We start from the raw sequence: 26,356 nt of genomic DNA, 5'->3' as shown, positions 1-26,356 counted from the left end.
ATTTATGAAAAAAACCAAGGAAAAAAAAAGGAAAAAAGAACCGGTAGAAACAGGTAGCAAGTAGAAACTTACCGTTAAACTTGAAATTTTTGAAAAGTTACTAAAAATAGATAAATCGAACGGTTGAGATAATCTCGTCAACTAATAATTTACCGGCAACCGGTTAATCATAGGGTTTTTCATCTTCATCAGCATTCTCTGTCATAATTTGAATACATAAACCCCCCACTCACCCACCCCCCTCTCACACCCACCCCACCCCATACCCCCAAATTCTTCAGAATTTGCAGATCTTGCTGAGTTCATTCACACCATTGATTTCTTGGAATTTCAGTCTGATTCGGTTGAATGCTTCGAAGCTCATTTCAGTTAGTACAACTTTTTTCTGAATCTTTTTTAAAAATCTTGGTGTTTAAGTTTGAATTGTTGTTTTCTTGAATTGTTGAAAAAAAATCAAATCTTGAATGGGTTTTGTATAAAAATTGCATCTTGAATCCTAATTTGATTTGATGATCTGATTTTAGTTTGGGTTTTCTGTTGATCGGATAAAATTTTGTGCTTTTTTTTTTCATTTAGCTAATGTCTTTTGATTCGGGGATCTTTAGGAAACAGGTAGAGGAAAGGGTCTGCGTAGACTTTATCCTCTCGAGACTCTACTTTGTGGGATTTCAGTGGGTATGCTGTTATTGTTCATTTAGTTTGAATTGTTATTGATGATTTCTTGAATGAAATGATCTGATTTTAGTATGGGTTTTCTGTTGGTCGGATAAAATTTTCTGCTTTTGTTTCATTTAGCTAATGTCATTTGATTCGAGGGTCTTTAGGAAACTGGTAGAGGTAAGGGTCTGTGTAGATTTTATCTTCTCAAGACTCTACTTTGTGGGATTTCAGTGGGTATGTTGTTGTTGTTCATTTAGTTTGAATTGTTATAGATGATTTTCTTGAATTGTTAAAAAAAATCAAATGGGTTTTGTATAAAAAATGCATCTTGAAGCCTAATTGATTTGATGATCATACCTGAAATGATCTGATTTTAGTATGGGTTTGGGTTTGCTGTTGATTGGTTAAAATTTTATGCTTTTTATTCATTTATCTAATGTCACTTGATTCGAGGGTCTTTCGGAAATAGGTAGAGGTAAGGGTGTGCATACACTTTATCCTCCGGGGACTCTACTTTGTGGGATTTCAGTGGGTATGTTGTTGTTCATTTTGTTCGAAATGTTATTGAGAATTTTCTTGAATTGTTGAAAAAAAATCCAAATTCGGGTTTCATATAAAAATTGCATCTTGAAGCCTGATTTGATTTGATGATTGAACCCGGAATTAAAGAATACCCAGTGAAGTGATCTGATTTAAGTTACAAAGTTAAGATACTTCCATAACATGGAAATCACCATGACAGCAACACCAATTACGCCTCAATCTCAAGCTAGTTAAGGCCACCTATGGGAATGCTAACTTTCTATATAGCTTCATTTGGGATCCATTTTGTTCCTAAGTTCAGTAATTTGAGTTTCTTAAACAAGATGTTCTCTACAATTTCTGTTGACATATAAATATCTAATAAACTAAAGAAGACCCCTAGAAAATTGTAGGTCTAAAGTAAACATGCCATTATGGCTAAATCTTTATCTAACTAATTATATCGCTTCTAAAGATACGTTCCTTGTTTTTCTTTCACTAAGTCTGAATCGAGTGACTTTTTCTCATTGTGTTTACTTGGACTCATGGGAGAGAGAGGGGGGGAGGGGGATGGAGGATGACTTTGGAGTAATAACATAAAGGGATAGGAAGTAGGGGTGGGGATGGTATGGTATTGAAAACTTCGCTTCGGTAATTTCGATACTAGCCAGGACTCATGGAGGTTGAGAAGTGATTACACGTTTTCACTAAAATCATATTACCACAAAGCTTTCTGTGAGAGAGGATTGGTATTCCACATGTTTCAGTTTGAATTCCTAGGGTGCTAGGTGTAATTCTTCATTTGGTTGGTTGTGAAGAGAGTGATACAGACATTGAAAACTTGAGTAAGAGAAAGACTACATATGTTAGACTAGCTTTATATGTAGATGTTCAAACAAGTATTACATATGTTGCATTTTCGGGTGGCTATACGTATGTGGTGGATTGTATTAAATGACATGCTACATAGTTGTCCTTAGAAGAAAGTAGAGAGGATGGTGGGATGGGACATTGAAAGAAATTCTGGACCATGAAAAGAAGGTTTAGTATAATAAGGAATGGGTAACTAACAAACTAATTCAAGCTATTCTGCAGTCAAGCTTCAATTGAGGGTTTCAAGTTGTTTATCAACTAATTTATCTTTTTTTGGTGTCCTAGATCAAATATCGGCTCATTTGGGGTTTTAACACACTAATGCTCAGATGATTCAGAATTTTTGCTAAATTCTTTACGACTGACTTACGCCTTGTATTTTTCATTTATGCAAATTTTATCCACATGGTACTGTGATACAGGATGCATAGTTTCTTGCTTGGTGTTACTTAAGAAGCCTTTGTGCAGCCTGCATTTTGATGTAGAGACCAGAGATTAAGTAGTTTTCCTAGTTGACTTTGACTTTTTGTTGTAATTTATAAGAGTTCATTTTAAAAATTTAACTAGTACTCAGAGGACATTAATTTTCTCCAAAATGTTCTTGTATTTGATATATTGCCTTGTATTTTTCAACTACACAAATTTGACGTGAAAATGTTTACACATTTACGTAATATACGCTAACAGTATCTTTTGGATTTAGTTCGTTATTTCGAGCAAAAATCCATTGCATAGACTACTTTTTTGGTGCTAGGGATTTTCCTTGTTTTGTTTAATTTTTAGCAGTAATCCAGGTTACTCATTCTAAAAATTTAGCTCGTATTGAATGCATTATAATGCTTTAGATGCTATTATTCCATGCTTTTCAAATCAGCTCCATAGAAGCCATCACATTATCTGTTGTGCTTTAACAGTTCATCATGTTTTCTCAGAAGATCAGATAGTATCTCTTACATCATAGGGGGTGACACATAATGTACTTGGGAAGACATTTTGTAGAGAATTTTCGACCTTTGGATGGATTATCAAGATTTGCCTTTGTCTCAAGCAACCATGGAAAGTGATGAAACAAGCAACACTCCTTCAGATGATATCAGTAGTCTGCAAAGTGCTCGGCCTTTACATGGGTAATTTTCAAAGACTGCATCATCTCATCTCTTGTTTCATTTTTTTTGGGTTTCATTTTGTGCTTTTATAATTTCCTTATTGAGATTTTCTTCTAATTTACACAAATCCTTTATCCGGTTGTTCATTCATGTCACATAAGATGAAAATGATGTTGATCTGAGATCAAGTTGGATTTGGTTAAGTCACATTGGTTTCTTTGACTTATCCTAGGTAGTTAGAAATCAGAGATGCATCGGAAAAAAAAGTAGGTGAGGATGGAGGAGAAGAAGCAGTAATAAGATTGTTGGAGTACCTCTGTAACATATTGGAAGATATAATATAATATCTATGATTTTCAATGACAAAAATAGCTGTCTAATGCTCAAACCGTTAGTCTGCCTGGTGCATCCCCGTCAGTAGTACATGGACAAGAATATATAAGGTCTGTTCAGGTTTAGTCAAGTTACATTGGATTCTTTAGCTTTTAATACGTAGCTAGTAGTTATAAATATACAAACTGCACGAAAACAAGTAGAAAAAAGGGGAACAGAAGAAAAGAAATAATGAAAAGTTTTCCGTGTCACACCAATAGCAAATGTGATATAAGTTCTTAATGTTCAATTTATGGAACTACATATAGTAATCTCTTTCTTTTCCACAGTATGGCCCCATGTCCACCTATCCTTACTTTAAGGATCAAATTAACTTTGTTCTGTACTTTCCATGGGAATGAATTGAATTGAAAGTTATACTTGATTGTGAGATTTGAGAGGACTATCATGTTCACATCATTTGAGTTATCATTTTGAACTTCCCAAAAGCTTCGGATTTTTTATTAGTCCTGCTAATGTTTCAGGAGGACGAGTGGTCCTAAGAGACGTTCCAGTCACTGGACTCCCGAAGAGGTAAGCAGGCGTTTCCTAATGATCTAGAAAAATGTGCATGAGTTTCAGGGTTTTCTTTTGGTTTTATGTTCTTTTGATTTTTTTTTGGGTTAATTGGGGACTTGTTTTTACCCCCACCTTTATATGTGTAATGTTATATGTTATGTTAAAGATTCAAATAATCTAGCTCTATCTGCTTTGGGGAGGGTGGTGATGCATTCCTAGTTAACATGGCATGAACGCTGTTAGCCAATTAAAACTATTGTCTGTGCCTTCGAGGAGAAGACACTTAATTATGCTTCAAATTGAAGTTCGGAATTTTTCTTGCATAAAATGATTTATGTGATGGATTAGTCTACAAATCTATTGCAATTTTAATCCGTTTGTTTCATAGTTGTAATAGCATTTAAGTTTGTATGGGAACTGTTTCACTGACAAGGCTTATTGGGTCATTTTTAGTTCTTTTCTGCCTTCCATTAGTGATCTCAATCAAACATGTTGGAAAATGCTTGGGCTAGTAACTGGAAAGTCATGGATTTAGTAATGTTTTTTTAATGTAATACTTCTGGTTTTCACTTCTCAAACCCAAGTCTGAACTCTTCATTCTTTTGATAGTTTCTCTATAAATTTTAATGTGGTGAAGTACTTATCAGAGACAATGCAATATTATACATTTACATTTTAAATCTTTTATGTTGTTCTGAGTGTAAACTTCTTATCTCCTTACAGGATGAAATCTTGCGCCAAGCTGTCCAACAGTTTAAGGGGAAAAGCTGGAAAAAAATTGGTAAAAACATTGTTCCTCTTTAAACCTAGTATGTCTTACACTCTAAGAGGGGTGTATTGCTCATACTTCTAGAGGGACTAATACTTGTATGATTCTTGTTATGTTTATTTAATTCTTCGATATATATAACCAAAATTCTCCCAGAATTGCTTGTAAAGAGAAAAGCTGGTCATAGTTCTAGAGTGAAATAGTGATTTTTCATTTGATTTGTCTATGTTTCTTTTTTCTACTTCCCAAAAGTATATTTCTCTTTCTTTTCTGTAAGGATCATCCCAAAAACAATGCCTCCTTTCCTGAAACCATCTTTGCTTTGGAGGATTTCCATTTTTACAATACTTTTTAAACATAAATTTAACTTGAAGCTTCCGTATTTTTTCTTCCATTTGACATGCAATTATACATTTTCTATGCTCATCTTAATATTTGTAACTGTCAAAATTTGACATTTGCTTGATGCAGTAAAAGTTGTGGGTTGGAAACCAATAGCTTATAAGACTATGGTGCTATCAGCTCCTGCAACAATTATTCATTGCTAACTTTCCCTATTCGTTCTACTCATTTAGCTAGTCATACTTTTCATTATCGTTATTAGAAAAGTGTTGCAGGGGTATCTCTCCTGACACCATATACGGATGAAGTTACTGAATAGGGCTAGAACATGCTACTCTTGTGGAGAAATATTTTTTCTGGATGAAGTGTTTTTTCAAGGCATTAAAGTCTTCCTTCTAGTACTTGTATGATTCGTTTGAATTGGTTAACCTACAACTGAAGTTGAAGAGTTTTGTCACATCCAACGATTACAGCAGAAATCTATTTGACAAACACCCGCCCAACTATTAAAGATGATAAATGTTAAGTGCTTACCAAATCTTAAGTTTAACTTGCAGCGGAATGTTTTAAGGATCGGTCAGATGTTCAATGCTTGCATAGGTGGCAGAAAGTTCTTGATCCCGAACTTGTCAAAGGTTCATGGTCTAAGGAGGTAAAAACGTGTATTCCTATTGGCCTGTTTGAATCATATCTTAGTACTCCTTTTGTCCCTTTTAATATGGCACTGTAGTATTTGCAAAGTTAAGCTGAGATTTTTCTTAAGTCATTTCCTAAATATTTTAATTTTAATTATAGAAAATGACGATTCGTATTACTTTTCACGTAGTTTCCAAATGCATAAGTTTTATTTTCAGAAAATGTGAAATCATTGTCAGAATTGAGAATGATAATCAGATGTTTTGACCATTGTTATCCACAAACTATCATTGTTTTTTAGGCAGAGGAACTTGTCAGCCATGTCCTTATATTAGCTAATTTAACTCTTTCAACTTACGCGCAGGAAGATGATAAGCTAATCGGATTAGTTAACATACATGGCCCCAAAAAATGGTCCACCATTGCACAAGAGTTAGCAGGACGTATTGGAAAACAATGTCGGGAAAGGTAAGCACACCAATTTTTTGTTCATCTAAGCTAATGAATGTATTTTTTTCTTCTGCTATGACAGAGTTCCAAAGTTCTCAGAATATATTAGGCAAGTGAGATGTCAAAACTTGTGGGGTTCCAACTTCCTAATCTGACATTATGTTCTCACTTACTTCGAATAAGAATTTTTCATTCCTAGCTGCTCTTTTAACATCACAAGCTCACTTTATGCAGCTTTCCTGCAAGGAACTTAGATTTTTCAAGCCTATGCAACTGATATCTTCCTATCTAATCTTATTCACTAACTGGTTAGATGTTGTTCCTCAGCTTATGACTCAACCAGTTTCTTAAAACTTAAAAATAGGCATGCTGACGGCATGAGATGCTAGAGGCAGATAACTACTGCCACTTTCTGTAGAAGAATATTTGTTATTTCATAAATTATCAGGAAGTATAACTTAGTAACATGTATCCTTTGACTCAATAGGAATTTTGTGGTGTCACATTTCTTCTAGTTCCTTTGATTCATTAACATTGAGGTTGCAAATCACTCCTGAAAATTCATCCCCTTTATATGACTAAGAATGTTATAATGATTATTATGAGTGATCTTTTCAGATGGCACAATCATCTGAATCCTGCTATTAATAAAGAAGCTTGGACGCAAGAGGAGGAATTGACTCTAATTCGTGCCCACGAAGCTCATGGAAACAAGTGGGCAGAGTTATCAAAATATTTGCCTGGAAGGTAATTTGAGGTGTTAATTTTATGCTGATAAGAGCTTGTTTCCATCCAGACTTTCTTTTGAGTTCTTATTCTCAGTATTCTTTCAAAGTTATAGTTGACATGTGAAAACTATTATGGCTAATTTCAGGTCAGACAATGCAATAAAAAATCACTGGCATAGTTCTGTCAAAAAGAAACGGGACTCATATATAGCATCAGGTTTACTTGCACAGTTCCCTAATGTCAACCATCAGAACCAATCAATCCCTTCTTCTTCTGTGATGTTGCAACAAACTAGTGAAGATGAAAGTGTTCACAAAGAAGGAGCAGAAGTGGAGGAATTTATGGAATGCAGTCAAGATTCAACTCTTGCTGGCTGTCCCCAGTCTGCAAGTGACTTGGGCAACACATTTGTGCATATAAGAGAGAACGGCAGGATGTCGGAGGAAATAATCCCTGAAAAGGACGCAAGCTCTAGCGCAGCACCATGTCCTACGTACTATACCCCAGCTTTTGAGGATGTTTCTTGTTCAATGCTAAAAGTTCCCAGTGAACTTGTGGATTACAACTCCCTTGAGCAGCATACGTTCTCACATGACTGGGGAAATTCCACAGGGAAAGATTGGCAGTTTAATCTGGATGACTTTACGGAGTTTATTCAGGAATCTTCGGGACATTACATGCACTGTTTGAATGGCAATGAAAACCATGATATGGTAACCAATCCATTGCAAAATGCAATGGAGTCTGGAGCAACTTCTAATGCAGGAAATATAGTTGAGGGTCCATATAATCCCAATGAATTGTTCGATGGTAGCAGGATCGAATACCCTGAGGTAGGAATTCCTCAATGCTCTCTGTCCGAAACTGGAGTTAATGGCTGTGGTGAACCTGCAGATTCTTTAATTTACCAATCATCAAACTATCAGATCCCTGAATCAGGAAATATGGCTCCACAAAACTGCAATGATTTAAGTTTTGATGATTTTGAAGCTTCAACCCATCAGCAGTTTTCTGTTCCTTCGCACTTTTCGTCTGAGGATAGATCACTTGTGTTTGGTATTGCTTCAGATCAGTTCCATTATCCTCTGCTTGAGAACCCAGTTCAAGAGTCCTTCCGCAGTAGATGTGATCGTTTTATATGTCCAAGTGAGTTTGGCAGTCCTTCCAATGACAATGGCATAGACAATGCCGTCCTGAAAGATCATCCTGATTATACGAAAGATTCCTCAAGGCTAGAAGAACAGAAAGATGAAGGAGCTCTATGCTATGAGCCTCCTCGCTTTCCAAGCTTGGATACACCCTTCTTGTATTGTGATCTTAAGCAATCTGGTTCAGATACACAGCAAGAGTATAGCCCTCTTGGCATCCGCCAGTTGATGACGACTTCTACGGACTGCTCTACTCCATTAAGGTTGTGGGACTCACCATCAAGAGCTGATAGTCCAGATGTTATATTGAAAAGTGCTGCCAAAACTTTCACTGGGACTCCTTCTATATTAAAGAAGCGACAGCGTCACTTGGTGACGCCTTTATCAGAAAAGAGATGTGAGAAAAAGCTTGAATGTGATTTCAATCAGGAATCATTCTCTAATATGGTTACAGAATTTCCCCGAATAGATGACATGTTTGATGAGTCGGCAAATGAAAAAGCGTCTACTGAAGACAAAGAAAATCTACATCCATCCTCAGAGGATGGAAGAAAGGAGACAGGTGATGGAGTAACTGGACTTTCAAGCATTGGAAATTCAGAGAGGCAATTAGATGGTGGTGGTGCTCACTACCATAAAGAGCTCCATAGTGAATGTGCTGGAGCCAATGATGCAATGGGAAAGGTGAGTTATAATTTGTCATTATATTTTTCTTCTCTGGCTTCACCTCTTTTTGTTTTTGGGTATGGGATGATGTGTGACAGGTAGGACCTCCATTCCAGATTGTATTTTTTGTAAAGAAATATATCCTTACAAGTTTCACAAATGGAATACTAAGTAGGTGCTTGGGCATGATATGGTTGATATTTGAAAAAAAACAAAAGTAGTAGTATTTGGAATTTGCTCTCAGCTGATTTGAACCGTGTGGTTTACAAAATAAACCATTAAACTTAATTGGGCTTAGATACAACTTTTGAGTTCTCATTCCTGTTATCAGGTGAAACAGCCTCCTGGAGTTCTGGTTGAGCTTAGCTCAAATGACATGCTTTTCTCTCCTGATCGTTTCTTCACCAAGCGTGATAGAGCTACAAGTTTAAGTATTAAAGCTTTAGGTAACCAGTATGCTAGACGACTTGAAGCTGCATCATCGAATCAAGCTACTGTTTCATCCTCCTATGTTGTTTGCTCTCCTGACGTACTTGGGAAGCGTCAAAGCGGTGTTGTCATAGCCACATCAATGCAATATACTACATCAACTGCATTGGAGAATACTACCGAAAATTCTGAAAATGTATTTGGTGCTGATACTTCAAACACGTAAGATTACTGCAATGTTTGTTTTGCTTTGCTTTCTATCCTTTTTTTTTGTTACTTATCTCCCACAAATTTGTACCTGTTAGTCCATTTACCTAATGATTGGCTTAAAAGGAGTTTTGCTACACCTTTGTTTCTTATGATCCATTTACCTAATTAATGGTTTACAGCTTTGGAGAGACACCTTTCAAAAGGAGTATTGAATCTCCTTCAGCATGGAAATCTCCATGGTTCATGGATTCTCTTATGTCTAGCCCAAGATATGACACAGGACTTACATTTGAGGTATATACATTATGTGTTCTACTCAGTGACTAGTTATCTTTGTGTTCAGTGCTCCTTTTTTCGTTTTTGTTGATAATGGTGCATTTCTGTGCTCATGTTATATTGCTTTGATTTGTTTGTTTTTCCTTTATTTGGTAGGATTTTGCGTTTCTTATGAGCCCCGGTGACAGAAGCTATGATGCTATTGGGTTAATGAAGCAATTAAATGAGCAGACTGCACCTTCAATTGCAGATGCCCGTCAGATCTTGGGAAGTGAAACTCCAGAAACAATCCTGTTGGGAAGGAATTCCAAGGAACAAAAAGCAGATGAAAATTGTACCCTTCTGCCTTCAAATGCTATGGTATGTCTTGTCCCTATGTCAACATGATTACAAACTTTTTTTGCGAAGTGATCTATCCTTGCACATATTGTTATTTTTAAATACAGCAGCCTTGCAATTTTTTGTTTAAAACATTTTTTTTCGTCATTTCTCTCTAGTCTTTATATCCTATACTAATTTTGGCATGTTTCAAGCAATAACCTTGCAGTTTTCACTTAAAACACCTACTTTTCTCTTTTTGTTTCTACTCTTATGTTGAAAACTGATTGGAAGTAAACTACACTGCTCATTAGAACGAAATAATCGATGCGGCAATATAAATTGTCATTTTTCAAGTAACATCCGTTTTACTTTGGAGTAGAATGTGGAAAAAGACTAGTGCTTTCTGTAAGTTATGGCTTAGGAACATACTTTCTTGTGTAGCCTCACATAGTCTCTAGTATAGTAATAATTCTGTCGAATGTCACTCCGAACTCGTCCAAAGTTTCTCTGTCTCAAATTTACAGAAGCAGAATGACAAAAAGAACCGGAATCTGCTTATCTGGTTATATATATCTTTCCACAGCCATGGTCATTTGTTGATTTTCCTACTGTTGGTTCCTCTGCAGAGTGAGAGACGCACACTTGATTTCAGTGAATGTGGAACACCAGGAAAGGGAAACGAGACGACTACCAAATTTGGCAGCAACGACAGTGTTTCAAGTCCTTCCTCCTACCTGTTGAAATGTTGCAGATAGCAAGTCCCTTTAGGATAGACAAGTTTTCTTCCCTCGAAGGTACTTGTTTGTCGGAACATATTAGATTATATTCATCCATTAAGCGTAATGCTTAATTCCCCTTTGCTAAATGCGGAAGCCAATAGTACATTCCCTCCTCTTTGAGCTTCATTTTGCAGGAAGCATGCTAGTGTAAAAAAGGGGAGAATAGAAAGCTGTGTAGATTCTTTCAGTAAGTTGGTGAGATTATGAGCTTTTGTAGTTCACATGTTGGATTAAGATTGGTGAAGTTCAACTTGTTTGAGACTAAGACGTAGTTGTTATTGTGATTGTCATGTTTCTGATATGTTGAAATAACTACAAAGGAAAAAACTTGTTCGTACTCGTTGGTTGCATTTGCACCAACCAAATGAATGCAAGACATTTGTCTCACATTTGTTTCTCTCCGCCTTGTTGGCTTAACGCGAGTATTTACTTCTCCCTTTCTATATACATTGTTGAATTGAAATCTTTAACACCATCTTGAAATAGTACAACTATGAATATATCCATTACCAAAAAAAGACAGAAGAACAATACAAGCTTGATTATGTTCCACATTTCATAACTTCATATCCTTATTGCTAAATTTTTTTATTGTTACATAGAAGGAAAATAAACTATATAGTAAAGCATATTTGAATAGCTCAAAACTTGATAAGAACCTTCACACAATTTGGTTCTTTCAAGTACTCAAATGCCTTGTTTACATCATTGAATGAAACTTCATGAGTCAATAATTCATCTAGTTTGATCTCCTGCAGAAAATAACCCGGACATCGAGTGAATAGCGAGTCAGTCATAAGCCATTATTGATTGGATAGGGACAGGTACGACCAATCCATTCTAACTAGAAAAATAGAAAAAATTTCATTTTCGTTTTCTTTTTTTGAATATCCTCCTCCCTTGGATTAGTACTAGGATGCATATATCAAAAGTTCAGTGTGAAATTTGAACGTAATATATCTTTCTTTTTTCAAATTCAAAATATTCTTGATTGAGGTTACATGTTAAAACTCATATTCATAATGTCCTCTAACTAATAATCTTACAAATTTGGTGTAGATATATATAAGTTGGATGTTACTCAGACTTTTCAAAAGTGTTATCGGGGGTGTCTTAGATACTTCAAAAGTAAGGTATTTTTAAAAGACCAAACAAGAGTATGACGGTATTTTTAAAAAGTCCGAACAACATATACTGAAATAATGTACCTTGCTAATGCATTTATCAATTATAGATGGAAGATCTGTGTGAGTTCTAATGCCACCATAGATTGATCCTTTGAGTGTTCTACCAAACATGAGTGGGACATAACTCATTTGCCAATCTAACACAAGTCCAGCTCCAAGCACTATCACTGTTCCATAACCCTAATAAATTTTTTCAAGTCACACAAAAAACATAGCTATTTTAATAAAGTAACTACAAAAAATGGGATATAAAAACAATTTTTTTTTGTAAATATTGAAAAGGTAAGTTATACACTATATGGACGTCATACGAAGTAGTGTCATGTGATATAAGACGCAAACAATAAATAGAGATAACATAAAAAATGATGCTGCTTGACTAGTGTGTGTGCACTTGTACATGTAATTATCATAGTAAATATCAAGTAAGCTTGTATACCTACCTCACTTAAGGAAAACAGAAAATTGTGATGGAATATTTATGATAGACGTGACAAATATATTCACTGAGAGAGGGGGTTGATATATTTGGGGGGGGGGGGGGGGGGGGGGGGGGGATTTGTAACGATTTTTGATTTTAGAAATTTATACCATTCTAGAATTACGATATTCATCTTTGACACAAATATTTACTTCTCTCTTTCCATATACTGTTGAATTGAAATCTTTAACACCACCTTAAAATAGTATAACTATAAATTAACCATTACCAAAAAAAGAAGAAGAAGGTAGAGAGCAATACAAACTTGATAACGTAATATGAAGTAGTGTCATGTGATATAAAACACAAAAGGCAAATGGAGATAACATAAAGAATGATGCCGCTCAACTAGTGTGTGTGCTCTTGTACATGTAATTATCATAGTAAATATCGGGTAAGCTCGTATAACTATCTCACTTAAGGAAAACACAAAATTGTGATAGAATATTTATGATTGACGTGATGAATATATTCACTAAGAGGGGGGGGGGGGGGTGGAANNTGGGGGGGGGGGGGGGGGATGAAATGTGATGATTTTGATTTTTTTTAGAAATTTATATCATTCTAGTATTACAATTTCATCTTGGTGGTTTGACACAAGTATTTACTCTTCTCTTTCTACTGTTGAACTGAAATCTTTAACACCACCTTAAAAATAGTATTACTATAAAATATTCTTTACCCAAAAAAAAGGATAGAGAACAATACAAGCTTGATCATGCTATACGAAGTAATGTCATATGATATAAAACGCAAAAAGTAAATAGACAGAGAACAAAAAAAAGTAAATAGATAAAACACAAAAAGTAAATAGATAAAGTAAAAATAGTATTAGTATAAAATATTCTTTACAAAAAAAAGAAGAAGATAGAGAACATGAATACAAGCTTGATCATGCTATACGAAGTAATGTCATATGATATAAAACGTAAAAAGTAAATAGAAATAACATAAAGAATGATGATGTTACTTGAAAAATGTGTGATTTTTGATTTATTTTTTTAGAAATTCATATCATATTACGATATTCGTCTTGTTGGTTTGACACAAGTATTTACTAAACCCTTTCCATATAATGTTGAACTGAAATTTTTAACACCACCTTAAAAATAGTATTACTATGAATTATCCATTCCCAAAAAAAAAGATAGACAACAATACAAGCTTGATCATATTATATGAAGTCATGTCATATGATATAAACGCAAAAAGTAAACATATATAACATAAAGAATGATGATGTTACTTGAAAAATGTGTGATTTTGATTATTTTTTTTAGAAATTCATATCATTCTAATATTACGATATTCGTCTTGTTGGTTTGACACAAGTATTTACTTCTCTCTTTCTATATATTGTTAAATTGAAATCTTTAACACCATCTTAAAAATAATATTACTATGAACTATCCCTTACCAAAAAGAAGAAGAAGATAGAAAACAATACAAGCATGATCATGTTATACGTAGTAATGTCATATGATATAAAACGCAAAAAGCAAATAAAAATAACATAAAAATTGACGATGCTACTTGAAAAATATGTATATATGCTTGTACATATAATTATCAAAGTAAATATTAAATTAGTCGAGATATACTCAAACATACCATTCTAGTTGATTGAATGGCTTCATTGATAGTGAGTTGAGGCACATCTGTACACTCAAAAAAGTAGTCAACACCAAGTCCACCAGTAGCATCTTTAATTAATTCTGAAATTGATTTTTCAGAAATATTTATAAAATCAGTAATTCCATAAATCTTTGCTTTTTCAATTTTCATTTCATGTATATCCATCCCAATTATTTTGGCTGCTTCTTTTTGTCTAGCTCCTTCTACCACCTGTATTTTTAAAGACGAGATTGAAAAGTGATCAGTAAATAATATTTCTATAGCATTAGATAATAGAAAATCAAATCGACTTATAAATAAATTGATATATACATGTAAACTTCATAAATAATTATCACTTTTCAATTTCTGTATATTAAAAAATAATCGTTACTCGTTATACATCATAAACTTTTGAATTTCACTAGTGTGAGGATTTCATGTCCTCAATATTCAATTGTGAAAAATGAAACTTTATAATAATGACTATTTCTTAATTATAAGATTGAAAAGTGATCACTGAATGCTATTTCTATCACATGTACTTACACTCATAATTGAAAAAATGGTCATCATCATAAAATATCAAATTTCATATGTGAAATTTTAGAAAATTTCTATGCAATGATAACTAAACTGAACCGGCCAATAAACAACATTGAATGTACTAATAACATTCACAAAACATGTAACTAACTAATCTTTTGCCTCCATAGTTGAAACTTCAGAAAATTCATATGAATCAATATTTTTTTATTAAAAAATGACCATTAAACGTTAGTTCTATCGAATGTACTTACACCAAGTCCAACACCTCCAAGACCAAGGACAGCAACAGTTGAACCTTTTTCAATGTTAACATCTTTCCATGTTGCTCCAAAACCAGTTGTAAATGCACAACATAAAAAAGGAACATGTTCAATTGGTAACCTAGGATCAACCTTAATAACATAGTTTTCATCAAGAACTATGTACTCTGATAATGTTGAACAACTAACATGGTGATAAATTTTTTGACCATTAATGGACATTCTTGATGTTCCATCCAACAATAATCCACTAAAATTTAAAGGGTATTTATGGCATAAATTGGATCTTTTGGACTTGCAATTGGGACAATCTCCACATTCTCCTAAGAAATGTGGCATCACTATGTCTCCTTCTTTCAAATCTTTTACACTTTCTCCCACACTTTCTATCGCGCTGCGAAAAAAAAAACAAAAAAAAGTTTCATATATAAGAAATATAGACGAAATTAAGTTTAAAAAAATATAATTATTGTTACATCTCTGTTTAGGATAAGAAGTTTCATAGCGGCTAAATACATGAGACTTGAGAGATGTTGTGCATATAAGTAAGCATGTCTTTACACCCTAATGACGTTTTTCAAAGTCGTGCGGACTGAGGCCTAAAACGAACAATATCACTAGCGACTTGAATCGTTAAATTTATGATATTGTCTAAAGTAGCTTTCACACATAATACACCTTGTCTAATTCCACGTCCATCATTTTCTTATTTTCAAAAATGGTAGCAAATACGGAAAATTAGATTCGAAATTTAAACTTTTATGATTCAATCTTCATGAAATTTAGTATTGAAATGATTGTATTTTTAGAATTTTAAGTTCAAATATATATTATTTATTGCAATTTCAATGAACTTTTATATTTTTCTAAATTTAAAAATATATATATGAGAGAAATCAATTATTCTTACCCAACTCCTTCATGTCCAGGAATGCGAGGGAACAAAGGCTGAGAATCATCAACAATAGATCAGATAGTTATTAGCTATGAAATTTATCGCTAAAATTTTTAATTTATAGTTATTGATGATTAAATGAAATTAATAGCGATTTTTAATTATTTCGCGATAAAAAATATAATTTCAAAGAAATTTCCATATATACCTTTGGAAAGCCATTGCAACAAAGAACATCAGTACCACATAAACTAGCATAAATCATTTTAATTCTAACTTCTGTTGATTTTGGTGGATCGACTTCTATTTCTTCTATTTTCAATTCATCTCCAGACTTCCATACTACTGCACCTGCATTTATTTAACGAAATTTCTAACTTCATTATTTGAAATCATTATATTCATGACTTGATCGTCAGACAAGAAAGTTTCTAGTATTTTTTTTATTTAATTCATAATACACATGTAGAGAGAAATTAAAATCTCACCTTTGCATGTAATGACTCTGTGATTGCTTGAATTCATTATGGTGAAGTCGAAAACGAGATATAATAATATGGAGAAGATAAAATTGTTTCAAGCAGTGATTTATAGAAAAAACAACAACATGTAAGTCACGTTATAAAGTTGGAAATTTTATTTTTTGGCATGAAAAAATATGATTTTTTATAAATCACACACATATATATATATTGTATATATATTGGATCATATTATATTTATTTCTATGTTATTAATTATTGGACCACAATAAAGTAAATTCATCTACATATATATCTTAGCTATGTAGATGAATATAGTAAAGGATCCACCTTGGTCTCACATATCTTAGCTATAGTTTTATATTAGTGTCTTAAATTATACTATAGTATAAAATTTTGATATAATTTCTACAAGTGAATTTGTAATATATATATTAATTATACAGTGAACTATTTAATTTCGTCACGAAATGTTACTCAATTATTTAGTATTTGATTTTCAATATAGAATATGGTCAATTGATTTTGTGTTGTTGTGTAATTAATAAATAAGAAATTTGAACTTTAATCTAGTAATTGTTATAATACTACAACATTCTTAATTAGAAGTCGTTAATAATCAAAAAAATCATATATATATATATATATATATTCATAATGTATCGTGTTATACTGTATTGTATTATATAGTACTATATTATTTTAATGAATACAATATTTGGATAACACACATCGTTCTCCGTTGTTTATGTCACACTTCATAATTTGGATGATAAACCTACGAGAAAATTAGGTTATGAGATAAAACTACTATGAAAAAGTAGAGTAAAAAATAAGTTAAAATATAATTTATTAAATAATAAATGAAGACGAAATGAGAATAAGATATTAAGATAATGACGTGATCACACCAAATTAGTCGTTATACAAAGTGAATCTCTTCATCATTACCTAACAATGATTTTAAACGACACCATGGACAACATGTGAATACAATAGTACTATTATTACTGTACTATCATTCATACCCCCCCCCCCCCCACGGATCTCAAATCATCCATTTATGAGCTTCAAGCCTTGCAAGCTTTCGAAGTCTTGCATTCATTTCTGTCTCATTTTCAGGTAGACCTCCCCCCACCCCCACAATGGCGTAGGCACATGTATGCCAGGGTGTCCAATTGGACACCTTTCGTTGGAAAAAAATATTGCATATACAAGTAAAAGTATATACGAAGTGATTAAATAACATATTTTGGACACCCTTGACATAATAGGTTGTTATATAGCCTAGTGGTTTTAAGATGTCTTGAATGTATGTTTCGACATCTTTAATGAGTCAGTGCTCACGTGTTCAAATCTCACATGGAACAATATTTTCCCCTTTTTAAAAAGAACTTTTGTTATTTAATTTTTGACCCTCTTCTTGAAATTCCTGCCTCCGCCACTACCCAAAAAAAAAAAAACCCCAATCTTAATGTGATATAAACACTTGGAGGGAGGGAGTCTATATATATCTTCTTCTGTTTTTATGCACAGGATATTATAATAAATAATAATTAATATGTGTTAGTGTTATTACTTATCGTAAAATATGGAAAAATAATTAGACAAAATATGATATAATTGTAATATATCAAGGATATGCATGATTTTAGATATGAAAGTATCCGATCGATAGAAGATTAGTCAGAAAAAAAACATTAGAGGAAAATATAATTGAAAGGGTAAGACATGTAAATCTCGATATTCATGTCAATTCAATATTTTCTTCACACAAATATTAATTAATTAGTTATCTAAAAATTTTACGTAACCATTTTCGTCACTCAAAGAAATACAAATGATTTGTATTTTAGAGGTTAAATTATTGTGTGAAATAGTTTGTTTTGTCTTTTGTAAATTAGTTGTTGAAGTTTTGTTTTTTCCGTAATAAACAAAAAAAATATAAAATATTCTCGATGAAAAGAGTTCAAGTTTACAATGAAGTTCTGGAGTTTAATTTCAATATTTTCTTCACACAAATATTAATTAATTAATTATCTAAAAAATTTACGTAACCATTTTCGTCACTCAAAGAAATACAAATGATTTGTATTTTTGAGGTTAAATTATTGTGTGAAATAGTTTGTTTTGTCTTTTGTAAATTAGTTGTTGTAGTTTTGTTTTTTCCGTAATAAACAAAAAAAATATAAAATATTCTCGATGAAAAGAGTTCCAAGTTTACAATGAAGATCCGGAGTTTAATTTTAAATATATACAATAAAGTAATTCGTTTATAATAAATATAGTCATATTTTTATTTATATAAAAAATAGTCAAGAATCATGGAAAGTCTACACTGATTATACATTCAAAAAACTAAAATATAGCTTATCTATGAATGAGCTATACACTGACTATATATATGAAACACTCAAAAAATGGAATATAACTTAACTATACATGGAGTGTACGCCAATTATTTATCAAATTAATTTTTTTTCAAATATTTATTCATATAATTAAAGAAGAACAAAAAGGATGAGAAACAACTAAAAGGAAGATTGATTACGAAAAAGGTGATTCCAAAAAAAAATAAAAAATTATTATAATTAATTTTACTTTTTTCTATTCGATCTTGACCTACTCAAAGTTTCCTCTAACATAATCTCAATTTTTTAGCTTTATTTTTTTTTCGATTCTTGATGTGTCATCCAACATTAGATTAGACCTACATGATTTGCAATTTGGTTATTCTCCTGGGTAAAGTCATATTATTTTTTCCTCCAAACAGAAACCATCCTTATTAATGTATGAAAAAAAGTTGGATAGGGGTATTTTTAATTCACATACTATTTTTTTCACGTTGAATATGCATTTCTTGATATAAATAATTTAAAGATTGATTAAAATAATAATATCAACCATAAATTTTATTTACACATATGAAATAAATTATCGATAGATACAACATGGTGGTCTTTCCTCTTCTTCTTTTTTATAGAAAATATAAACTTGTCATTCAATTTTTATATTTGATAAATGTGAAATCGATATGAAATATAAAATTCTCAAATCAAGATTTTTAGAAAATTTGAGATCATTTCATCTCATAATTCGAAATTAATCAAAAGATAAAATCAATTGTTCAAACATTGATTTTAAATTACGAGATGAAATCGTAGGTATAAACACCTACTTAAAATCATTAATTCAAAGCGCTAAATTTTGTGGCAGTTAAATTCTGAAAGAAAAATAATACTCTCTTCATTTTAATTTATTTGATATAATTTGTGCTTCGATAATTACTTATTTTTTAAAAATAAAATTTATATATGTGAAAACTATTTATGACAGGGAATAGTAGTTGTTGGTTGTAAATGATGACACATAGTTGATAATTGTGGCAACGATAACGACAATTGATAATGGTGGAAAATGACGGTAACACTGAATTGAGCCGTTACTTTATTTGTCTCAATTTATATGAGTTAATCTGACTTGACACAAAATTTAATATTTTTTTTTTTTATATTTATGGTTTAAAATGAACGATAGATATTTATGTGGCTAATAATCATTTTATTAAGGTTAAAATAAATATTTTAAATTTAAATTATTACTAAATATATAATTTTTTTAATTTTTTTTTGGATCAACTAAAAAATTATTCTTACATATTTGTAGAATTAGTCAAAATACATGCAGAATCGGACCACAGTTATAAAAATAACAATATTTTTTCTAGAACATATGACCAAGAAAGGACACAGTAAATAACAATTGCAGTCCACTTATTACTATTTTTATGAAAATTTTGTTTTGTTTGGCAAAACCATTTGATTATTTCAAGAAGTTATGATTATTTATGCCACTTTTTTCACACAAAATTTGTAAAATTAGCTAAAGATACAATGGCTTCTTTACCAACTCTCACAAAACCCATCTCAGAAACTTCATTTTTTCTACCAAAATTAAGCAATTTGGAATTTTCAAGATCAAAGATTAGACCTTTAACCAGATCCAATGTTTTCAAGAACTCAACTTTTTCCTCTGGTAAATCTTGATTTTTTTATTTTTTTTTATTTTTAATGATAGTACTAACATGGCTAGCTGTTTGGTGTGGGGCAGATGGACAATATGGTCCAACCTTTGATGTTCCACTTCTTTCTTGCTCAGAGGTTTGGCTTTTCTTTTCTTCAATCTTAAATGTTTGTGGAAAGACTTCATTTTTCCTATCACATGTTGAGTCAGAGCTTGAAAGCTCTCCCTCGATTTGTTTGTCTGGTTTTGATTTGAGGTGGTATTGATTTGTTTGTCTGGTCTTGACTTGACGTAGAGTCGATTTGTTTGTCTGGTTTTAACTTGACGTGGAGTTGATATGTTTGTCTGGTTTTGACTTGACGTGGGATTTAAGAAAGTAAAAAAAGGGCTTTTGAATATTGTGTTTTTAGTTACTAAAGATATGTAGAATATACCAAACTGTATAGTGTGTGGAAATGTGGAAAGTAAGAATTAAAGAGTTGCTGGAAAAGGAAACATATGTTCTTTTTTAAACGGACCAGTGTAATCCCACAGCGTGATGTTTGGGGAGGTTAGAGTGTACAAATACTTTACCTCTACCTCCGAGGTGAGGTAGAATGGATGTTTCCGATGGACACTCGGCTCAAGACAAAAACATTTTAAATAAAGATGTAATGGAAGTATCAGAACAGTTGTATAACAATAATTGAACTGCGCACTAAATAACTGATAGTAACCTAAATTGATGAACAAGAAACTACAAAAAGTAGAACTATGCCTACTAGTAAGTGCGACAAGCCAATACGTTCCTACTTACTCGTGTAGATGCACTCCTTTATTGGGGCTTTAAGTGCAAATAAAGGATGGACTTTAATGAAAAAAGGCGCAAAGGGAGAAAAAAATATAAATATACATTATTAGTCAAAACTAATATATAAGCTTGAATGACGAGTATATGAACAAAGAAATTGAAGAAAAATTACGATGAAGTGAAATACCAATTTCTTAGTGTCGCCTCTTTAGAAGATGCTCATTCACAAGGAAAAGTGTGCCTTAGAACCTTAACGACGACACTGAAGCGCACACTAAGTGAGGTGAAGCGCTCAACACATTTTGAGCCTCGTTTTAGGGATTAAGCACGCCTTTGATGGCACTGGTTTTAAAATAAAAGAAGATTAGCTTTTGTAAATTCAGGTTGCTCAAGGCATTTTCCAAAGGTGGTCTGTTCTGTTCACCCTTTCAACAGTAATTCTTCTGATTTATGGTTGAATTAAGCTGGTTCAAAAGTCAAAAACTAGTAATTTGGGATTTACTCTTGTAGTTTCTTGTCCTTCGAAAACTGTTACTATCTATTGTTTCTTGTACTTTGACTATCATATTGCTATGTTGTAGTACTGTTTTGTTACTATTTGTTGTTTCTTGTACTTCGATTATTTCTTTTTTTGGACTGTTTTTCTTGAGCTAAGGGTCTATGGGAAACAACCTCTCTACCTCTGAGGTAGGGGTAAGGTCTATGTATAATCTGCCCTCCCCAGATCCCACTTTGTGGGACTACACTGGTACGTTGTTGTTGTACATAGTCTACTACTAAAGTTAATGCCATGTGATCAGGTGGTCACGGGTTCGAGCTATGGAAACAACCTCTTGTAGAAATGCAAAGTAAGACTGTACGATAGACCATAGACCCTTGTAGTCCGGTCCTTTCCCGGACCCGTGCATAGCAGGAGCTTAATGCACCTGGCTTCCCTCTTACATCGTCCACTTTGTTGTCTGTCTTGATAAGCTTCATTTCTCTTTCTTAGCACCTTCTTCAGAACAGATTATCCGAAACTTACATGTCCTGTATGATCACAAATCCTGGTTTTCACTAGAAATAAGGAAAGTAATAGGACAAGAAGAAAAAAGATAAACCTGGTTTCTGCATTGTGTAATGCTAAAAGATGATAACCACAAAGTACCTATGAATAATCGATAAATTACCGGGAATACTTCATAGAGCACATAAACCTTGTAGCTGATATCGATAAAGGGGGCTTCTCAAAAGTAAATGATCTTTATTTTCACTGTAAAGGTTATTGAGAGGATGAGAACAAGTCGAGAAGGTCACAACACCAAGCAGCTTTATTTGGCAATGTACTCGAGCGTTTTTGGTGGAATCACAACTGATACAGCTGCCATGGTGATCCCCATGGATGATCACATGGTTCATAGAGGGCATGGTATCTTTGATACTGCTGCCATTATGGATGGGTTAGCATTTCTAACTATAATTTCGGTTCTTTATCTACCAAAGTTTATTTGTTAGATCGAATTTTCATTCCTGTATGTACCACATATTAAGCCTAAAAAGGGCCTATCATTCCTATAGATTTAGTTGCACTTGATTACATTAAACACATATCCAAGTGGCCATGCTCATGTATTTCCTATGATAAAATTTGTCTTCGTATGAATTCATTGCAAAGTTCGACTAGTCAATTTATTATCCTGCAGTGTTTCATAGAAATATGCTGTTTGGGGATTTCAGATTTGTCAACATGTAAATTGTGATGTAAACTCCTCTACATTCGGTGGTATTTCGTACTCGTAAGTTGAGATAGTGAGGTCTGATTTTCGTGCAGATAGAACACACTAAAACTTAGATATCTCTCTAACTTGGCCAAATTTTGTTCAATTAGCTCTTCTAGTTACTCTTGAACCCTTGTCTTTCATTCTATGTTGGGCAAAACCTCCCTTCATAGGATTATGAGCAACTCTAAAGTGTCGAACTAATTATATTTCTCTTACGTTCCATGTTGGGAAAACGTCGATTTATAGTATTAAATTAGATGAACAACTCTTAAGTTGTAATCTACATGACTGTGAACAAGAATGAGAAGCTAAAAGATAGTTGAGATTCTTGGACTTTGCTTTATTTGTCTTATTTCTTATCTACCATCAGATACCTTTATGAGTTGGACCAACACCTTGATCGTTTCCTGGGATCTGCAACCATGGCCAAAATACAAATTCCTTTCGATAGGGAAAGCATTAGACGGATTCTCATCCATACAGTAAGTGTTTCCAAGTGCAGAGAAGGTTCTTTAAGATACTGGCTTTCGGCAGGACCTGGTGATTTTCAACTATCTTCATCCGGCTGTCACCAAGCAACTCTGTATGCCATTGTAATTAAAGATCAATCACCTCCTGACCACAGGGGCATTAGAGTTGTAACGTCATCCATCCCGATTAAACCCCCACAGTTTGCTGTCATGAAAAGTGTTAATTATCTTCCGAATGCACTTTCCAAGATGGAAGCAGAAGAAAATGATGCATATGCAGCAATTTGGTTGGATGGCGATGGCTTTGTTGCAGAAGGCCCGAACATGAACGTGGCTTTTGTTACAAAGGAAAAGGACTTTCTGATGCCTTGTTTTGACAAAATTCTCAGTGGCTGTACAGCTAAAAGAGTTGTGGTTCTTGCAGAAAATCTAGTAAAGGAAGGTAAACTTCGGGGTATTAGAGTAGAGAATGTGTCTGTAGAGGACGCGAAAAGAGCAGATGAGATGATGCTAATTGGTAGTGGGGTTCTTGTACGCTCAGTGGTGCAGTGGGATGAAGAAGTCATCGGTAATGGTAAGCATTTCTCTGCTGCCATCGAAACAATATTTATCTATGCACTGTTGCCCCTTGTTCCATTTGCTTTGGTTTCATATGCTTGCTCAAAGTCTGATATTTTAACATTCGAGCACGAAATGGTCTTTTCTTGATTAATAGATCCAACGTAAGTACTGCTCGACAAACTAAGACTAGATAGTTCATCATGGGTGTTCAACTGACCACCCTTAACTGCATGTGGCTACGGGACAGACAGTAGATACCAACATATGTTCACTCTTTCTAAACACAAGTCCTATCTAAACCTTGTTCTGTTGGAGCTAGTTTTCATATAATTATGCAAGGGTGACATAAATTTACATCGTTCGAGACGTTACAAATGAAATTTTGGCTTCTTTACTTGATAGTATTCTGATCTCCTTTCTGTTTCTTCCTCCTCCTTAATGTAGGTAGAGAAGGTCCTGTGACACAAGCTCTGCTAAATCTTCTCTTGGAGGATATGAAGTCAGGGCCTCCCACGGTGCGAGTTCCCGTTCCCTATTGATGAGCAGAGGCCGAACTCAGTAGCGTTTGCTCAAACAGTATATTCATAAAAGATTGAATAATCTCACTCATCAAGTCTTATAGGAATTAGGAAAATAAGGTTTCTAATGGCTCTTCATATGAATGAAAGTTGTATTATGGCCAAAGGTCAAAAACTGTTTGATTTTTCTCACATTCCACTCTTGTTTTCTGCATTAGTTAAAAATATGATGTAGATATCAATGAAATGTATAACTTTTACAAATCATAAATATGCATATCAAAACTTACAAATTTTTTTTTAGTAAAAATGTTAAAAGAATACCACCATGATGTGTGGCGGACAGTGACAGAACTAGAATATTCATCGAGGAATGTCAAAATATTTAATTTTGTCACTAGCTAAGATTGAACATAAAACCTTAAGAAAGTTTTGCAATACCTTAACTACTACGCAAATCTTCAACTTGTGTCATTTGACATCAAGATGTCTCAAATATATTTAACTTATTTATAAAATTAAATTTTAACCTATCTATACAATATAATTTTTAAACAAAGGGGTGTTGCTTGACCCCTTCGAGCAAGTGTAGCTCCCCTGGTGACAGGATGGCTAAGATTTCTCTGTTTTTAACTAAAACTCTCAAGTTTGAACTTTAGAAATGAATGGCGAACCTCGTGATTGTGAATAAATGTAAATCTAACTATTTGGGATTTAAATTAACTAAAAACTTATTACTTATAATTTATAGGTATATGAATTTGGTCGAGAAAATGACATAAATAGTCCCTTAACTATATGAGTAAGTCTAAATAGGTCCCTTAACTATACACATAACGGATTTAGTCATTTAACTATTCAAAAACTTATCAGCTTTGGTCCCTTAACTATACACTTACCGGTTTTAATCCCTTAACTATAAACTTACCGATTTTAGTCCTTTAAGTATTCAAAAACTTATCAAGTTTGGTCTTTGTCCATTTTTTACTAATACAAATAGCTTTGATTTATATTAACATAATCCGTGCCTCGAGAAATTAAATCTTTTAGCAACTTTTTATGTTGTTTCTCTCTCTCCGCTACTTTTTCTTCAAATTAACCTTATGCGAAGAACCTTAACCTCAACGATTTAAAATAAAATTCACGAGGAAAGAAAATATAAGTCATAGTTTTATTCAATAGAGAATAAAATGAAGCATTTTTATTGCTACTAATGACTTCAATATGTTAAATTTTATTATAAAAAGAAAAAAAAATTATTACGTGTTAAATCCAAATGTTATACTCCAACAACTTCATTGAACATTTTTTTTTTTAATTTTTCATAAATTGAAATTTATAAAATGGTAGATTTGTAATTTTTTTAATTTTTTTAAATAGATCAATTTTATTATTCTATTCATTTTATTTTACATAAATAAATTTGAGTAAATTAAATAAAATCCCCACTGATTAGCATATTCAAGTGCTTAATTTTATCCTCCATTGAATAAAATTAGAACTTATATCTTCTTTCCTCATTAATTTTATTTTGAATGACGTTATTGTTCTTTTCATAAGAGTAGTTTGAAGTAAAAAGGACGAGGATAGAGAAACAACTTAAAAAATGGGTTAAAAAATTAATTTCACAAAGATTTTGGTTAATATAAATCTAAGCTATTTGTATTAAAAAAATTGGACAAAGACCAAACCTGATAAGTTTTTGAATACTCAAAGGACTAAAATTAATAAGTTTATAGTTAAGGGACTAAAATCGGTAAGCGTATAGTTAAGGGACTAAAGTTGTTAAATTTTCGAATAGTTAAATGACTAAATCCATTAAGTGTATAGTTAATGGACCATTTTAAACCTACTCCTATAATTATTATAGGGACTATGTCATTTTCTCGAATTTAATAGGAGCCGATAAAACATAAATCTTTTTAAAATACAATACACGTGTTCACTTCCCATTGGTTA

The 26,356-nt window shown here is 32.8% G+C and overlaps 3 protein-coding genes across 9 annotated transcripts; 2 read left to right on the top strand and 1 right to left on the bottom strand.

Annotated features, from left to right (window-relative positions):
• The first annotated feature begins 249 nt into the window (after positions 1 to 249).
• LOC102586430 (myb-related protein 3R-1-like) lies at positions 250 to 12,006 on the top strand. Of its 4 annotated transcripts, none has more exons than XM_006340204.2 (13): positions 250 to 368; positions 2,988 to 3,182; positions 4,019 to 4,067; positions 4,776 to 4,833; positions 5,721 to 5,815; positions 6,164 to 6,267; positions 6,868 to 6,996; positions 7,124 to 8,810; positions 9,124 to 9,443; positions 9,611 to 9,725; positions 9,864 to 10,067; positions 10,655 to 10,822; positions 11,566 to 12,006. In XM_006340204.2, exons 2-12 carry the CDS (start codon positions 3,073 to 3,075, stop codon positions 10,781 to 10,783), a joined length of 3,000 nt encoding a protein of 999 aa, XP_006340266.1. In that variant the 5' UTR covers positions 250 to 368; positions 2,988 to 3,072; the 3' UTR covers positions 10,784 to 10,822; positions 11,566 to 12,006. The 4 variants fall into 4 exon arrangements, with proteins under 4 accessions (XP_006340266.1, XP_015170959.1, XP_006340265.1 ...); XM_015315473.1 differs by lacking the exon at positions 11,566 to 12,006 and adding an exon at positions 10,942 to 11,194; XM_006340203.2 differs by lacking the exon at positions 11,566 to 12,006 and having other exon boundaries at positions 10,655 to 11,194.
• On the bottom strand, positions 11,291 to 16,433 carry LOC102587003 (alcohol dehydrogenase-like). The gene is made up of 7 exons (XM_006340205.2): positions 16,282 to 16,433; positions 16,002 to 16,144; positions 15,809 to 15,846; positions 14,890 to 15,292; positions 14,087 to 14,320; positions 12,016 to 12,174; positions 11,291 to 11,559 (listed from the first exon to the last, which is right to left on the bottom strand). The coding sequence occupies exons 1-7, from the start codon at positions 16,316 to 16,318 to the stop codon at positions 11,449 to 11,451; spliced, it is 1,125 nt and encodes a 374-aa protein (XP_006340267.1). The 5' UTR covers positions 16,319 to 16,433; the 3' UTR covers positions 11,291 to 11,448.
• A 3,575-nt stretch (positions 16,434 to 20,008) lies between these two features.
• On the top strand, positions 20,009 to 24,664 carry LOC102587211 (D-amino-acid transaminase, chloroplastic). Of its 4 annotated transcripts, XM_006340362.2 has the most exons (5): positions 20,009 to 20,310; positions 20,386 to 20,435; positions 22,349 to 22,527; positions 23,219 to 23,892; positions 24,324 to 24,664. In XM_006340362.2, the coding sequence occupies exons 1-5, from the start codon at positions 20,169 to 20,171 to the stop codon at positions 24,416 to 24,418; spliced, it is 1,140 nt and encodes a 379-aa protein (XP_006340424.2). In that variant the 5' UTR covers positions 20,009 to 20,168; the 3' UTR covers positions 24,419 to 24,664. The 4 variants fall into 4 exon arrangements, with proteins under 4 accessions (XP_006340424.2, XP_015170939.1, XP_015170947.1 ...); XM_015315453.1 differs by lacking the exon at positions 20,386 to 20,435 and having other exon boundaries at positions 20,201 to 20,310; XM_015315461.1 differs by lacking the exons at positions 20,009 to 20,310; positions 20,386 to 20,435 and adding an exon at positions 20,710 to 21,494.
• The last annotated feature ends 1,692 nt before the right edge of the window (positions 24,665 to 26,356 follow it).

This window comes from Solanum tuberosum, unplaced genomic scaffold (assembly GCF_000226075.1).
Source record: "Solanum tuberosum cultivar DM 1-3 516 R44 unplaced genomic scaffold, SolTub_3.0 scf00017, whole genome shotgun sequence".
Lineage (NCBI taxonomy): Eukaryota > Viridiplantae > Streptophyta > Magnoliopsida > Solanales > Solanaceae > Solanum > Solanum tuberosum.
This window is presented reverse-complemented; position numbering and strand designations above follow the sequence as displayed.

What these genes read in the sequence shown, in the direction of transcription:
- LOC102586430 (XM_006340204.2), top strand. Translation starts at nt 3,073, where the DNA reads ATGGATTATCAAGATTTGCCTTTGTCTCAAGCAACCATGGAAAGTGAT. An exon ending in GTCACTGGACTCCCGAAGAG is followed by an intron (nt 4,068 to 4,775) that starts GTAAGCAGGCGT and finishes ATCTCCTTACAG; the next exon opens with GATGAAATCTTGCGCCAAGC. An exon ending in CCAATGATGCAATGGGAAAG is followed by an intron (nt 8,811 to 9,123) that starts GTGAGTTATAAT and finishes TCCTGTTATCAG; the next exon opens with GTGAAACAGCCTCCTGGAGT.
- LOC102587003 (XM_006340205.2), bottom strand. Translation starts at nt 16,318, where the DNA reads ATGAATTCAAGCAATCACAGAGTCATTACATGCAAAG. An exon ending in CAGAGTCATTACATGCAAAG is followed by an intron (nt 16,145 to 16,281) that starts GTGAGATTTTAA and finishes AAATAAATGCAG; the next exon opens with GTGCAGTAGTATGGAAGTCT. An exon ending in GTTGCAATGGCTTTCCAAAG is followed by an intron (nt 15,847 to 16,001) that starts GTATATATGGAA and finishes GATGATTCTCAG; the next exon opens with CCTTTGTTCCCTCGCATTCC.
- LOC102587211 (XM_006340362.2), top strand. Translation starts at nt 20,169, where the DNA reads ATGGCTTCTTTACCAACTCTCACAAAACCCATCTCAGAAACTTCATTT. An exon ending in GAACTCAACTTTTTCCTCTG is followed by an intron (nt 20,311 to 20,385) that starts GTAAATCTTGAT and finishes GGTGTGGGGCAG; the next exon opens with ATGGACAATATGGTCCAACC. An exon ending in ACTGCTGCCATTATGGATGG is followed by an intron (nt 22,528 to 23,218) that starts GTTAGCATTTCT and finishes ATCTACCATCAG; the next exon opens with ATACCTTTATGAGTTGGACC.